The 13024-nt window shown below is 54.7% G+C and overlaps 1 protein-coding gene across 1 annotated transcript in view; it reads left to right on the top strand.

Annotated features, from left to right (window-relative positions):
- Window positions 1-2445: 2445 nt before the first annotated feature.
- LOC144602172 (uncharacterized) overlaps window positions 2446-13024 on the top strand; it is a 35483-nt gene continuing 24904 nt past the window's right edge. Inside the window, 5 exon segments of the mRNA XM_078414907.1 lie at window positions 2446-2531; window positions 3583-3687; window positions 6585-6677; window positions 8072-8147; window positions 10361-10547. Coding sequence (XP_078271033.1) covers window positions 2446-2531; window positions 3583-3687; window positions 6585-6677; window positions 8072-8147; window positions 10361-10547 — 547 coding nt within the window.

A 13024-nucleotide genomic window follows, 5' to 3' on the forward strand; every position in this document is an offset into this window, starting at 1 on the left:
CTGGCACTAGTGGAAATATCCACCCGATCGAAGCTTTTTTAAAATATTCTGTACGTTTCAATGAGGTCCCCCCCACCAGTAGGTTTGTGACTGGATGCAGTGAATGGGCAGCCCCCACACTGGCCCCAGCTGACCACAACCCTGGTGTCCACACAGCCTGGTGGACCCCCACCCCCCACCTCCCCGACCATCATGGACGTGATGATGGAGACACCACTAGCCCGTTCTCATCATTAGACGTGGTTTAAATGTCCCGAGTGACTTCTAATGAACCGTAATGTAACTGTCATCAAATAATGTTATCTCATCCCATTACAGATAATTTACACTAGAAATAAAAACATAAAATTTGAGAAGAAGGGAAATTAAAAAATGCTCGGTTGATAACAATGACGGGGGGAAGTGGCATTGATTACACATGTGGACGTGACTGTGACAATATTAATCACACAAAATACATAACTTCTAATTTCCTAATAAAAATGTAAATGATATCACTCAGGTGACAGGTGATTGCAATATTCTGATTGGAGTTACTTGATGAGGTGACGATCACTCAATGAGAACGAGATAAGAGGGGATATTTAATGGAACAGAGGATGAGGGACTGAAACGTTGAACCATCGCTCAGACAAGGTGTGGCGGCAGGCAAGGTGAGAGGGGACCGCAGAGACAGGACGGACAGGTGTGTGACAGGTGTGTGGCAGGTAGACACGAGGAACTGCAGACGCTGGTTTGCAAACAAAGAGTAACTCCGCGGATCAGGCAGCATCTCTGGAAAACGTGGAGAGGTGACGTTTCACAGAGTGCTGGAGTAACTCCGCGGGTCAGGCAGCATCTCTGGAGAACATGGATAGGTGGCGTGTTAGGTTGGGTCCCTTCTTCCAAGTGACATGGCTGGAAGAGTGAAGGTGCAGGACAAGGGGCGAGTGATGGATAGAGCTGGGGAGGGAGGGGGGGGCGGTAGGCAGATGGTTGCACATAGGCCACAGATGAAAAGACTGAAGGGGTGTGAGATAAGGATTGAAGAGTTGTGAATCGTGAAGCCTGGAGTAGGAATGTAGGAGGAAGGGGAGGGGGAGACGAGAGATGTGTGCGAGTCCAGTTGGGGTACAGGGAAGGGGGGAGAACATGTACTGTTTGTACTGTGAAAGGTACTGAGGCAGGTAAAGAACAGGAACTGTTCCTTCAACAATGACCGTGCGAACACGATGCCATTTTAATTTAAACCCACTTGCCCGCACTTAAGAAACATGGAAAATAGGTGCAGGAGAAGGCCTTTCGGCCCTTCGAGCCAGCACCACCATTCAATATGATCAAGGCTGATCATCCAAAATCGGTACCCCGTTCCTGCTTTCCCCCCATATCCCTTGATTCCATTAGCCCTAAGAGCTAAATCTAACTCTCTCTTGAAAACTTCCAGTGAATTGGCCTCCACTGCCTTCTGTGGCAGAGAATTCCAGAGATTCACAACTTGATCCGTATCCCTCCATTTCCTCCATTGGCCACAGAATCATGGAGTCGTACGTCAGAAAAACTGGCCCTTCGGACCTACTGGTCCTTGCTGGCCTAGATGCCCCAGCTAAGCCAGTGTAATCTTCCCGTCCCTGGACACACAATCCTCTCTATCCCGGATGTGTTGAGGTCCTCAGTGACAACTCCGGGGTAGTTAGCAACAAGGAAACGTTTAAACCAGGTGCATTGCCTAAAAGTGAGAGGGCGAAGTTCAATGGAGATGTATTCACAAAATGCTGGAGTAACTCAGCAGGTCAGGCAGCATCTCGGGAGAGAAGGAATGGGTGACGTTTCGGGTCGAGACCCTTCTTCAATGGAGATGTGCCGGGGTGGGGAGGGGGGTGTAAGGAGCTTATGAAGGACAGAGCAGGGGTAATTGACGTGACAGACCGGAGAACAGGATCCCAGTGAAAATGTGGCACAGCTTTAGGGTGAGAGGGGCGTGGTTCAATGGGGATGTGTGGGGCAGGTAGTTTACACAGAGGGCGGTGGGTGCCTGGAACACGCTGCTGGTGGTGGTGGTGGAGGCAGATACGATAGTGGTGTTTAAGAGGTTTTTGGATCGGCACATGGATAGGCAGGGATGGAGGATATGGATCACGTGCAGGCATTCATTGAACGACATCATGTTCAGCACAAACATTGTGGGCCGAAGGGCCTGTTCCCGTGCTGTACTATCCTATGTAATGTGAGACCTCACTCCCTCCTCCCCCCCCCTCTGTCCCGACCACTACCCTCTGCTCAATTGCCCTCTCTGGTTGGGACAAGGGCGGACGCTGGCGAGGAGAGGCGGTGCGCGGAGGGTTCGGGTCGGAGCGGTGGGTGGGGACGGGGATGGGGACGGAGATGGGGGGTGGATCGGAGTGGCGCGTTGGGGTCGGGGTAAATCTGTGTCGTGTTCCGCATGGATCGCTTGGTTTCAGGGGCAGAATGAGAGGGAGCGCCGCGCTGGCCGGAGTCGGTCTCCTCCTCCTCGCCGCATTCGTGACGTCCAAGTCAGAGGCACCGCCGGACAGGTCAGAGAGAGCGCCGCACTGTGGGAGGGGTGGTGAGGGAGCGCCGCACTGTCGGAGGGGCTGTGAGGGAGCGCCGCACTGTGGGAACGGCGGTGAGGGAGCGCCGCACTGTGGGAACGGCGGTGAGGGAGCGCCGCACTGTGGGAGGGGCGGTGAGGGAGCGCCGCACTGTGGGAGGGGCGGTGAGGGAGCGCCGCATTGTGGGAACGGCGGTGAGGGAGCGCCGCGCTGTGGGAGAGGCGATGAGGGAGCGCCGCACTGTGGGAGGGGAAGGGCAGTGAGGGAGCGCCGCGCTGTGGGAACGGCGGTGAGGGAGCGCCGCGCTGTGGGAGAGGCGGTGAGGGAGCGCCGCACTGTGGGAGGGGAAGGGCAGTGAGGGAGCGGCGCGCCGTGGGAGGGGCGGTGAGGGAGCGCCGCACTGTGGGAGGGGCGGTGAGGGAGCGCCGCACTGTGGGATGGGAAGGGGTGTGAGCGAGCGCCGCGCCGTGGGAGGGGCGGTGAGGGAGCGCCGCACTGTGGGAACGGCGGTGAGGGAGCGCCGCACTGTGGGAACGGCGGTGAGGGAGCGCCGCACTGTGGGAGGGGCGGTGAGGGAGCGCCGCACTGTGGGAGCGGCGGTGAGGGAGCGCCGCATTGTGGGAACGGCGGTGAGGGAGCGCCGCGCTGTGGGAGAGGCGATGAGGGAGCGCCGCACTGTGGGAGGGGAAGGGCAGTGAGGGAGCGCCGCGCTGTGGGAACGGCGGTGAGGGAGCGCCGCGCTGTGGGAGAGGCGGTGAGGGAGCGCCGCACTGTGGGAGGGGAAGGGCAGTGAGGGAGCGGCGCGCCGTGGGGGGGGGCGGTGAGGGAGCGCCGCACTGTGGGAGGGGCGGTGAGGGAACGCTGCAATGTGGGATGGGAAGGGGTGTGAGCGAGCGCCGCGCCGTGGGAGGGGCGGTGAGGGAGCGCCGCACTGTGGGTGGGGCGGTGAGGGAGCGCCGCGCTGTGGGAGGGGCGGTGAGGGAGCGCCGCACTGTGTGTAAGTTCCCTACTCTCCTCTCCTCTCCTCCCGCAGGAACACTAGACACGCGGACGGATACTACACCAGCCAGCTGAGCAAACTGCGGGCGCTCATGGCCGCCAGGGAGCGGATCAAGGCTCTGGGCCTGGTCCGCAGGAGGTGAGGGGGGCGGGGTACAGGAAGGGGATGGTGGTTACCCAAGGGGAGGGGGTGGATCAGTATGGGGGTCATCAAGGATTGGACGAGGAAGGCAAGGGGTGAGCGATACAGGTAGGGTGGGGTGGGATGTGGGGGTGGGGGGGGGGGGGTGGTAGGTGAGGGGTGGGGTGGGATGTGGGGGTAGGGTGGGGGGCGGGTAGGTGAGGGGTGGGTGAGGGGGATGTAGAACGGTTATGAAGGGCAGGGAGGGATAATTGATGTGACGGACGGGTGAACAGGATCAATTGGAAATGTGGCATAGCTTTAAGGTGCGAGAGGCAAGGTTTAAAGGTGATATGCGGCGCAAGTGTTTTAGACAGAGGGTGGGGGGGGGGGGGGGGGGGCGTGGAACCTGCTGCCGGGGGTGGTGGTGGAGGTGTTTAAGAGGCTTTTAGATAGGCGCATGGGTTGGCAGGGAATGGAGGAATGTGGATCACTTGCAGGCAGGGGAGATAATTTAGCTTGGCTTCCTGATGGGCATGAACATAATGGGTCGAAGGGCCTGTTCCTGTGCTACAGTTAGTTAGATTTATTATTGTCACGTGTACTGAAGTCACAAGGTCTGTGATAGCAGCAAAATTAGACCACTCGGCCCATCAAGTCTACTCCGCCATTTAATCATGCCTGATCTATCTTTCCTTCACAACCCCATTCTCCTGCCTTCTCCCCACAACCCCTGACACCTGTACGGATCAATATTCTATCTATCCCTGCCTTAAAAATATTCATTGACTTGGCCTCTACAGCCTTCCGTGGCAATGAATTCCACAGATTCATCACCCACTGAAGAAATTCCTCTCCATCTCTTTCCTAAAGGAACGTTCTTTAATTCTGAGGCTATGACCTCTAGTCCTAGTTTCTACCATTAGTGGAAACATCCTCTCCACATCTACTCTATCCAAGCATTTAACTATTCGGTAAGATTCAATGAGGTCCCCCTCGTCCTTCTAAACACCAGCAAGTACAAGCCCAATGCTGTCAAACGCTTATCATCTTTTAACCAAATCATTCCTGGAACCATTCTTGTAAACCTCCTCTGGACCCTCTCCAGGGCCAGCACATCCTTCCTCAGATATGGCGCCCAAAATTGTTCACAATACTCCAAATGCGGCCTGACCAGTGCCTTATAGAACCTCAGCATTACATCGCTGTTTTTGAATACAAGCCCTCTCAAAATAAATGCTAGAATTGTGTTTGCCTTCCTTACTACCGATTCGACTTGCAGGTTAACTTTTTGAGAATCCTACACCAGCACTCCCAACTCCATGAGATACAGTGAAAAGCTTTAGTTTGTGAACTATCCGATCAACTCAGAAAATACTGTACCTGAATATAGACAGGCCAAGCACAAGTATAAAAAGAACAAAGTGAAAGATACAGAATGAGGATATAGTTCTCAGCATTGTAGCATAAACATTTCAGAGAATAAGTCCAATGTCCACAGTAGGAAGCAATAGGAATAGTTTATTGTCACATGTGACTAGGCACAGTGAGATTCTTTGCTTACATTCTCAACGTCTACAAAAAGACAATGTCCACAATGAGGTAAGCAGTAGAATTTGGACTATACCCTCGTTTATGGAAGGGCTGTTCAGAAGTCTGATAACAGAGGGGAAGAAATCATTGTGTAAGAAGGAACTGACTGCAGATGCTAGTTTTAACCGAAGATAGACACAAAAAGCTGTGGGTCCAAAGGCAAATTGGAGGAACAGCATCTCATATTTCGCTTGGGCAGCTTACAGCCCAGTGGTATGAATATTGATTTCTCTCACTTCATGTAGCCCCGGCATTCGCTCTCTCTGTATCCTTCCCCCACCCAAGTCGCTCCAGCTTCTCATTTTCACATGACAAACAGTTTACAATGGCCAGTTTCCTTTATCATAATTACTTTTTTGCATCTCCTTCATTCATTGTTCCTTATCTCTCCATATCTCTCGTTTCCCTTATCCCTAACCAGCTTGAAGAAGGGTCTTGACCCGAAACATGATTATGGATTACAAGAAGTAGTGTGAACAGGTGGGCGACACATGCATCTAGGTTAAACTGTGAATAGATCATGTTTCAGAACATTGTCCCAGGTCATTTTTAAAGATAAGTCTGAATAAGGGTCTCGACCCGAAACGTTACCCATTCATTCTCTTTAGAGATGCTGCATGCCCCGCTGAGTTACTCCAGCTTTTTGTGTGTATCTTCAGGAAGACACTATTCCTGAGACTGGTGGTGCGCGCTATCAAGTTTCTGTACCTTCTGTCCAATGGAACGGAGAGAAGAAGAAATGCCCCGGGCAGTACAGGTCTTTGATTATCGCGGCTGCTTTCCCGAGGCAGAGTGAAGTATAGATAGAGTCAATGGTGGGGAGTGTGGTCTGTGTGATGGACTGGGCTACATCTACAATGGTGGGGAGTCTAGTCTGTGAGATGGACTAGGCTACATCTACAATGGTAGGAAGTCTAGTCTGTGTGATGGACTGGGCGACATCTACAATGGTGGGGAGTCTAGTCTGTGTGATGGACTGGGCGACATCCACAACTCTGAATTTCTTTCATTCTTGGGCAGAGCAGTTCCCAAACCAAGCTGTATAGCTTCTTATTGTGCAGTTGTAGGTTTGTAAGAGACACGGGAAACATGCTGAATTTCCTCAGTAGACGTGTTGGTGTTCTGGGGTGCACTGTAAATTGCGGCCAGAACACGACTCAAGAGTCAAGAGTGTTTTACCGTCATCTCTCCCAAACAGAACAATGAAATTCTTACTTGCAGCAGCACAACAGAATATTTGAACATACTACTCTGTAGTCAATATAATAAACAAGAGGCTCAATAAATCAGACCAATAAACCATTTGTGCTCAATGTTCCCAGTAACGAAGAGCAGACAGAGGCCATGGATGGACTGGAGCGCGGGAGGAACAAGTTCTGCATCAATTGGCTCCAGGAGAAGGTGTTTACGGGACGGTAAGGTGTCACCGATCGTGCAAGACCTTCTCCAGACCCGTCCGTTGGTCGAGGTCTGACTGATGATCAATCAGCCCCGGCTGGGCAATGAGTGGGATCACAGGTCAACCTCCGTCCCAGGGAATGACCCCAGCCCCACGTCCTGTCCAAACAGACTCGCAGTTAAACAGCTTCGGAACAGGCCCTTCAGCCCAGCTCGTCCATGTTGACTAAGGTGCCTATATGTACCAAACCACTTGTCCTGCGTTTGGCCCATGTCACTCAACCCCTTTCCTGAATGTCCAAATGTTCTTTAAACAAGCAACTTGTACCTGCCTCTACCCCTTCCTCTTGAGGGTTGCTCCACATACCCACCACCCTCTGTGTGATAACGCCACCCCTCCGGTCCCAATTAAATCATTCGTCTCTCACATTAAGGCAATGCCCTCTGGGTTTAGATTTTGTACCCTGGGTAAAGACTGTCTATTTGCACTATCCATGCACCTCATGATTTTATTAATGCAAGGTCACCTCTCAGCCTCCATTTCTCCAGGGATTCCAGGCTGTCGTCACCCACCACCCCCCCCCCCCCTCCCCCGTCCCACAACATCCTTGTGAAACGGAGACCCAACGACTGTAGATACTTGAATCTGGAGCAAGTAGCAAACTGCTGGTGGAAAATGTATGGGTCGGGCAGCATCCATGGAGGCCGCACTGCTGACTGGGTAACCACAGGGGGAGGAGGTGGGGGTTGGAGAACACTCCCTGGTTCTACTGCCCAGTGGAGATGGTGGGGGTGGGGGGGTGGGGACGACAGACCCCTGTCTCAGAGTCGCATCCCAGCCTGGGTTCAACCCCACTCCCGTCAGTCCAGGTGCAAAGTCTATGGTCTATAGTCTAGTCTATAGTCAATAGTGCTTCTTATTGTCACATATGTTAATTGTCAACAGTGAATTATTTTCCTTACATACAGTCCAGTAGAGTATCACTATAGTCCCGAACCCCGTTCAGCAAGTGTACATGAATAATCTACTGAGTCGCTTGCAGGAGGTGCCATGTTTGGCACCATGTTCACAGACCACACACTCTGGTTCTTGTGAGCGGTGCCCGTGCCAGGCAAGCCCCAGGCTGTGACGCTGTGCTGGTGTGCGGGCAGGAAGGGGTTAACAAGGCCGGGACACTGGGCTCCCTGACCTCTGGGAGCAGGCGGTCTAATGATCTTCCACATGCGTGTTGGCCTCCACGCTCCCGCGGTGACACATGCAGACTGCATGCGTGTTGGCACGTTGAATTGAACATTTCGTTTTATTAGCCAAATATGTATACATGCAAGGAATTTGTATACATGCAAGGAATTTGTATACATACAAGGAATTGTGGAACAACTGCTCTAAAACATCTTCATTTCTACACAGCCTCTTGGAGGTCTGGGTCGGTGGGGAGCTGGAGGTCGTGGCTGCAGAGGTCCTGTGCCCCGTGTTCACACAGATGGTGGGAGACATGGGGCGGGGTGAGCCACCTGTGTCCCCAAGCTGGTCCAAGAGCACCCGCCCATGGATGTGATGTAATCCAGCCCTCTCGTGTCCGCCAGCTCCCAGCACAACTGTTGTTGTTCTGCTCCATTAAAGAGGGGGCGATGGGTCTGCCGGTTTTACACCGCACACTCCTTCATTCACACATTTACGCTCACAGCACGGTGGAAGGTTCTGGAATTCACTTTTATTTCATGATTATTGATGTAAAACAGTAAACATCACATTTTCAGCAACATTTGCCTTGTGTCTGATTGTTTTATTCTGAGTTCACACGTTGGAAATCTCGAGGTGTGGGCCAGTGCCCGAGAGACACTCGACCACGGGACCGGTCACGGGTGTACAATTGTACACATGCACCAAAACAGAACAGTGAAACAGCACAACAGGCCTGCAGACACAGGGCGCATAGATAACAAAATAAAAATCTAAATTAAAAAACACCCAATATTATTGCAAAAGGCTGCAGTCCCTCGAGCGACTAAGCCATCTCACAGTTCCTGGTTTAGTTGGTGTTTGCAGTGTTCAGGAGCCTGATGGTTGTTGGGTAGAAGTTGTTCTTGAATCTGACTGTCATGGATTCCTGTACCTTCTTCGCGATGCAGGAGTGAAATGAGATTGTGGCCACGGTGGTGTGGGTCTCTGATGATGCAGTAACTCTTGTAGATCCCTTCGATGGTGGGGAGGACTGTACCCGTGATAGACCAAGCAAGTGTTCACCACTTTCTGCAATCTCCTTCAATCCTGGGCATTTGAGTTGCTGAACCAGACTGTGCTGCAACAGTCAATATGCTCTCTACTGTACCCCTGTCGAGGTTCAAGAGAGTATTTGTCCACATAAGCTACTCAATCTTCGTAGGAAGTAGAGGCGATGATGGGCTTTCTTTATGATTGCATCAATGTCCAGGACAGATCTTCAGATTTATCCACGCCTAGAAACGTGAAGTTGTTGATCTCCACCACCTATGAAGGCTGTCCTCCCGTCTGTGAAGGCTGGTTTGTGGATACTCATCCTTCCTCTTCCAAAGTCCACAATCAGCTCCTTCGTCTCACTCACGTAAAGAGCAAAGTTGTTCTGGCACCATTTAGTCAGTCGATCGATCTCCCTTCTATACGCTGACTCATGGGCATCTAAATTTCGTCGAACAACAGTAGTGCATTGGCGAATTTAACGATGGTTGGAACTGTGTCTGACCACGCAGTCATGGGTATAGAGTGAATGGAGCAAGGGGCTGAGCACCAGCCTTGAGGTGCCCCTGTGCTGATGGTTATTGAGGAGGAAGAGTTTCTGCCAATTTCTACTGATTGTGGTCTATTGATGGAGTTGACGATCCAGTTGCAAAGAGATGACCAGAGACACATTAGTTCTTTACACATCATTTCAGACAGAGGGATGGGATAGGAATTGGAGGGGGCTACAGATTGAGAGAGAGAGAGAGAGAGAGAGAGAGAGAGAGAGAGAGAGAGAGAGAGAGAGAGAGAGAGAGAGAGAGAGGGGCTGGAGGGGGTTACTGAATGAGGGAGTGGTGTAGTGTTCAGAGGGGGATACAGGTAGATGGAGATGTGTAAGGGCTGGGGGAAGTTACAGAGATGAGGAGGGTTATGGGGGCTGGAGGGGTTACAGGTATAGGGAGGGTTATGGGGGCTGGAGGGGGTTACAGAGATGCGCGGGGTTGTTGGGGCCGGAGGGGGCTTCACAAATAGCTGGGCGCAGAACAATATATTTGTATATCATGGATTTGGGAGGGGGTGGATCGATTTGAGTCCAAGGGGTAAACTGAAGATAGACACGAAATGCTGGAGTAACTCAGCGGGTCAAGCAGCATCTCCGGAGAGAACGAATGGATCAACTGAAGTGTTACCTGGACAGGCATCGATGTTCAGGGGGGGGGGGGGGTGATTGGGAGGGGTGTTTGGGAGGGGTGTTTGGGAGGGGGGCGAGACTGGCCACAGACCACTGTCCGGTCTCCGTGGACTGTACAGGTACATTGGGAGAAGCGCGGAGGGTTGATTATCAGAGTTTATCGGAGACCACCCGTGTTTTACAGAAACAGGAACTGATCTCGGCTCAGCGGAATTTGTCATCAACCTTTATGACTCCCCGTCACAGATTTACACCCGTGGAGATTCACACTGACCTCTGAGCCGACGGCCCAAAGTTCGCGGTAACAGTGTGATCGGCGCTGCACCCAGCGCCTCTCGTCCTGGGCGGCCCCGGCTCTGTTCTGCGCCCCGCGCCCGGCGGCAGCGCATCGGGAGGGGATGCCCACTCTCCGTGGGCTCCGGATCTTGTTGACCGCCCTCCTCGCCGCCCGGCCGCTGACGGCCCTTCCTCTCCCCAGCTGCTCGGCTAACAACTGTAAGCGCAACTCTATTTGCTGTAGAAACAAGGAACTTGCATGCAGGTGCTGGTCGGCAAAAGTGACACAAACTGCTGGAGTAACTCAGCTGGTCAGTCTGAAGAAGGGTTCACAGTCAGACCCGAAACATCAGCTGTCCATGTTCTCCAGAGATGCTGCCGGACCCGCCGAGTTACTCCAGCATTTCGTGGCTTTTCTCCGTTGGCGTGGCGGAAATAGAAACGTTTTATAAACAGAAAGCGCTGGAAACATTCAGTGGGTCGGGCAGCTTCTATGGAGTGATGGGGAGGGAGCGGGGGGAGAGGGTGGGGGAGAGGGTGGGGGGAAGGAGTGGAGGGAGAGGGTGGGGGAGAGGGCTGGGGGAGAGGGAGATGTTGATCTAGGCTCCAGTGAGTGGCGTGGGGGGGGGGGGGACGGGGGGGACGGGGGTGGAAGGGGTGAGTGAACGTGGCGCGGGGAGGTGCCGGTGTGATGTACAGCTCCGCTGCCGAGTTTATGGGACTTTGGGCGGTCGGGTCCACGGTCGGAGAACGGGCGGAGGTGTCAGTCCTCACGGCAGGGAGGGCGAGTGGCGGGGCGGGATAGCGGGTACCGGCGTCGCGGTCACGGTGCAGGAGGGGCGGAGCGACGACGAGGAGGGGCGGGGGATCGGACTCAGGGGTCCCGCCATCGTGAAGCTGGGGCCCCGCTAAGCGGTGACGCTGGGTCTGGCCGCGCCCGGACACTGAAAGCGATCAGAGGATTGGAAGAGGAGCGAGCCACCGGCTGCCGGGCGATGGGAGCCCCTGGGTGGGGGTGAGAGGGAGGGTGGAGCCCCTGGGTGGGGGTGAGAGGGAGGGGGGAGCCCCTGGATGGGGGTGAGAGGGAGCCCCTGGGTGGGGGTGAGAGGGAGGGGGGAGCCCCTAGGTGGGGGTGAGAGGGAGCCCCTGGGTGGGGGTGAGAGGGAGGGGGGAGCCCCTGGGTGGGGGTGAGAGGGAGGGGGGAGCCCCTGGGTGGGGGTGGGAGGGAGGGGGGAGCCCCTGGGTGGGGGTGAGAGGGAGAGGGAGCAGTCCCTGGGTGGGGGTGAGAGGGAGGGGGGAGCCCCTGGGTGGGGGTGAGAGGGAGGGGGGAGCCCCTGGGTGGGGGGTGGGAGGGAGCCCCTGGGTGGGGGGTGGGAGGGAGCCCCTGGGTGGGGGTGGGGGTGAGAGGGAGCCCCTGGGTGGGGGTGAGAGGAAGCCCCTGGGTGGGGGTGGGGGTGGGGGTGAGAGGGAGCACCTGGGTGGGGGTGAGAGGGAGCCCCTGGGTAGGGGTGGGGGTGAGAGGGAGCCCCTGGGTGGGGGTGAGAGGGAGCCCCTGGGTGGGGGTGGGGGTGAGAGGGAGCCCCTGGGTGGGGGTGGGGGTGAGAGGGTGCCCCTGGGTGGGGGTGAGAGGGAGCCCCTGGGTGGGGGTGGGGGTGAGGGAGCCCCTGGGTGGGGGTGGGGGTGAGAGGGAGCCCCTGGGTGGGGGTGGGGGGTGTGAGGGAGCCCCTGGGTGGGGGTGGGGGTGAGAGGGAGCCCCTGGGTGGGGGGTGGGGGTGAGAGGGAGCCCCTGGGTGGGGGTGAGAGGGTGCCCCTGGGTGGGGGTGAGAGGGAGCCCCTGGGTGGGGGTGCGGGTGAGAGGGAGCCCCTGGGTGGGGGTGAGAGGGAGCCCCTGGGTGGGGGTGAGAGGGAGCCCCTGGGTGGGGGTGGGGGTGAGAGGGAGCCCCTGGGTGGGGGTGGGGGTGGGGGTGAGAGGGAGGGGGGCAGCCGTCACCCTCGACTCCCCCACTCCTTGGATCTTGGGCAGGTATATAGTTTCTTGAAAGTGGCCACACAGGGATAGGATGGTCAATAAGGCATTCTGTACATCGGCCTTCTACATTTTCATTAATCAGGGTATCGAGTGTAAAGGTTGATGTGTTATATTGCAATTTTATGAAGATGTTGGTGAGCCCACCTTTAGAGTATTGTGTTTAGTTCTGGTCACCCTACTATAAGAAATATGTCGTTTAGCCAGAAGGGGTGCAGAGAAGATTTACGAGTGTGTCTTAAGGTCATAAGGAATAGGAGTAGAATTAGGTCTTGCGGCCCATCAAGTCTACTCCGCCATTCAATCATGGCTGATCTATCTCTCCCTCCTAAACCCATTCTCCTGCCTTCTCCCCATAACATCTGACACTGGTACGAGTCAATAATTTATCTATCTCTGCCTTTAAATTATCCACTGACGTGACCTCCACAGCCTTCTGTGGCAAAGAATTCCACAGATTCATCACCCTCTGACTAAATAAATTTCTCCTCATCTCCTTCCCAAAAGAGCGTCCTTTAAATAGAGGCTATGGCGTCTAGTCCTTGACTCTCTCACTAGTGGAAACATCCTCTCCACATCCACTCTATCCAAGCCTTTCACTATTCTATATGTTTCAATGAGCCCCCCTCCCCCCACCCCCTCATTCTTCTAAACTCCCAGCGAGTACAGG

Source organism: Rhinoraja longicauda, chromosome 18 (assembly GCF_053455715.1).
Source record: "Rhinoraja longicauda isolate Sanriku21f chromosome 18, sRhiLon1.1, whole genome shotgun sequence".
In the NCBI taxonomy this organism is placed as follows: domain Eukaryota; kingdom Metazoa; phylum Chordata; class Chondrichthyes; order Rajiformes; family Arhynchobatidae; genus Rhinoraja; species Rhinoraja longicauda.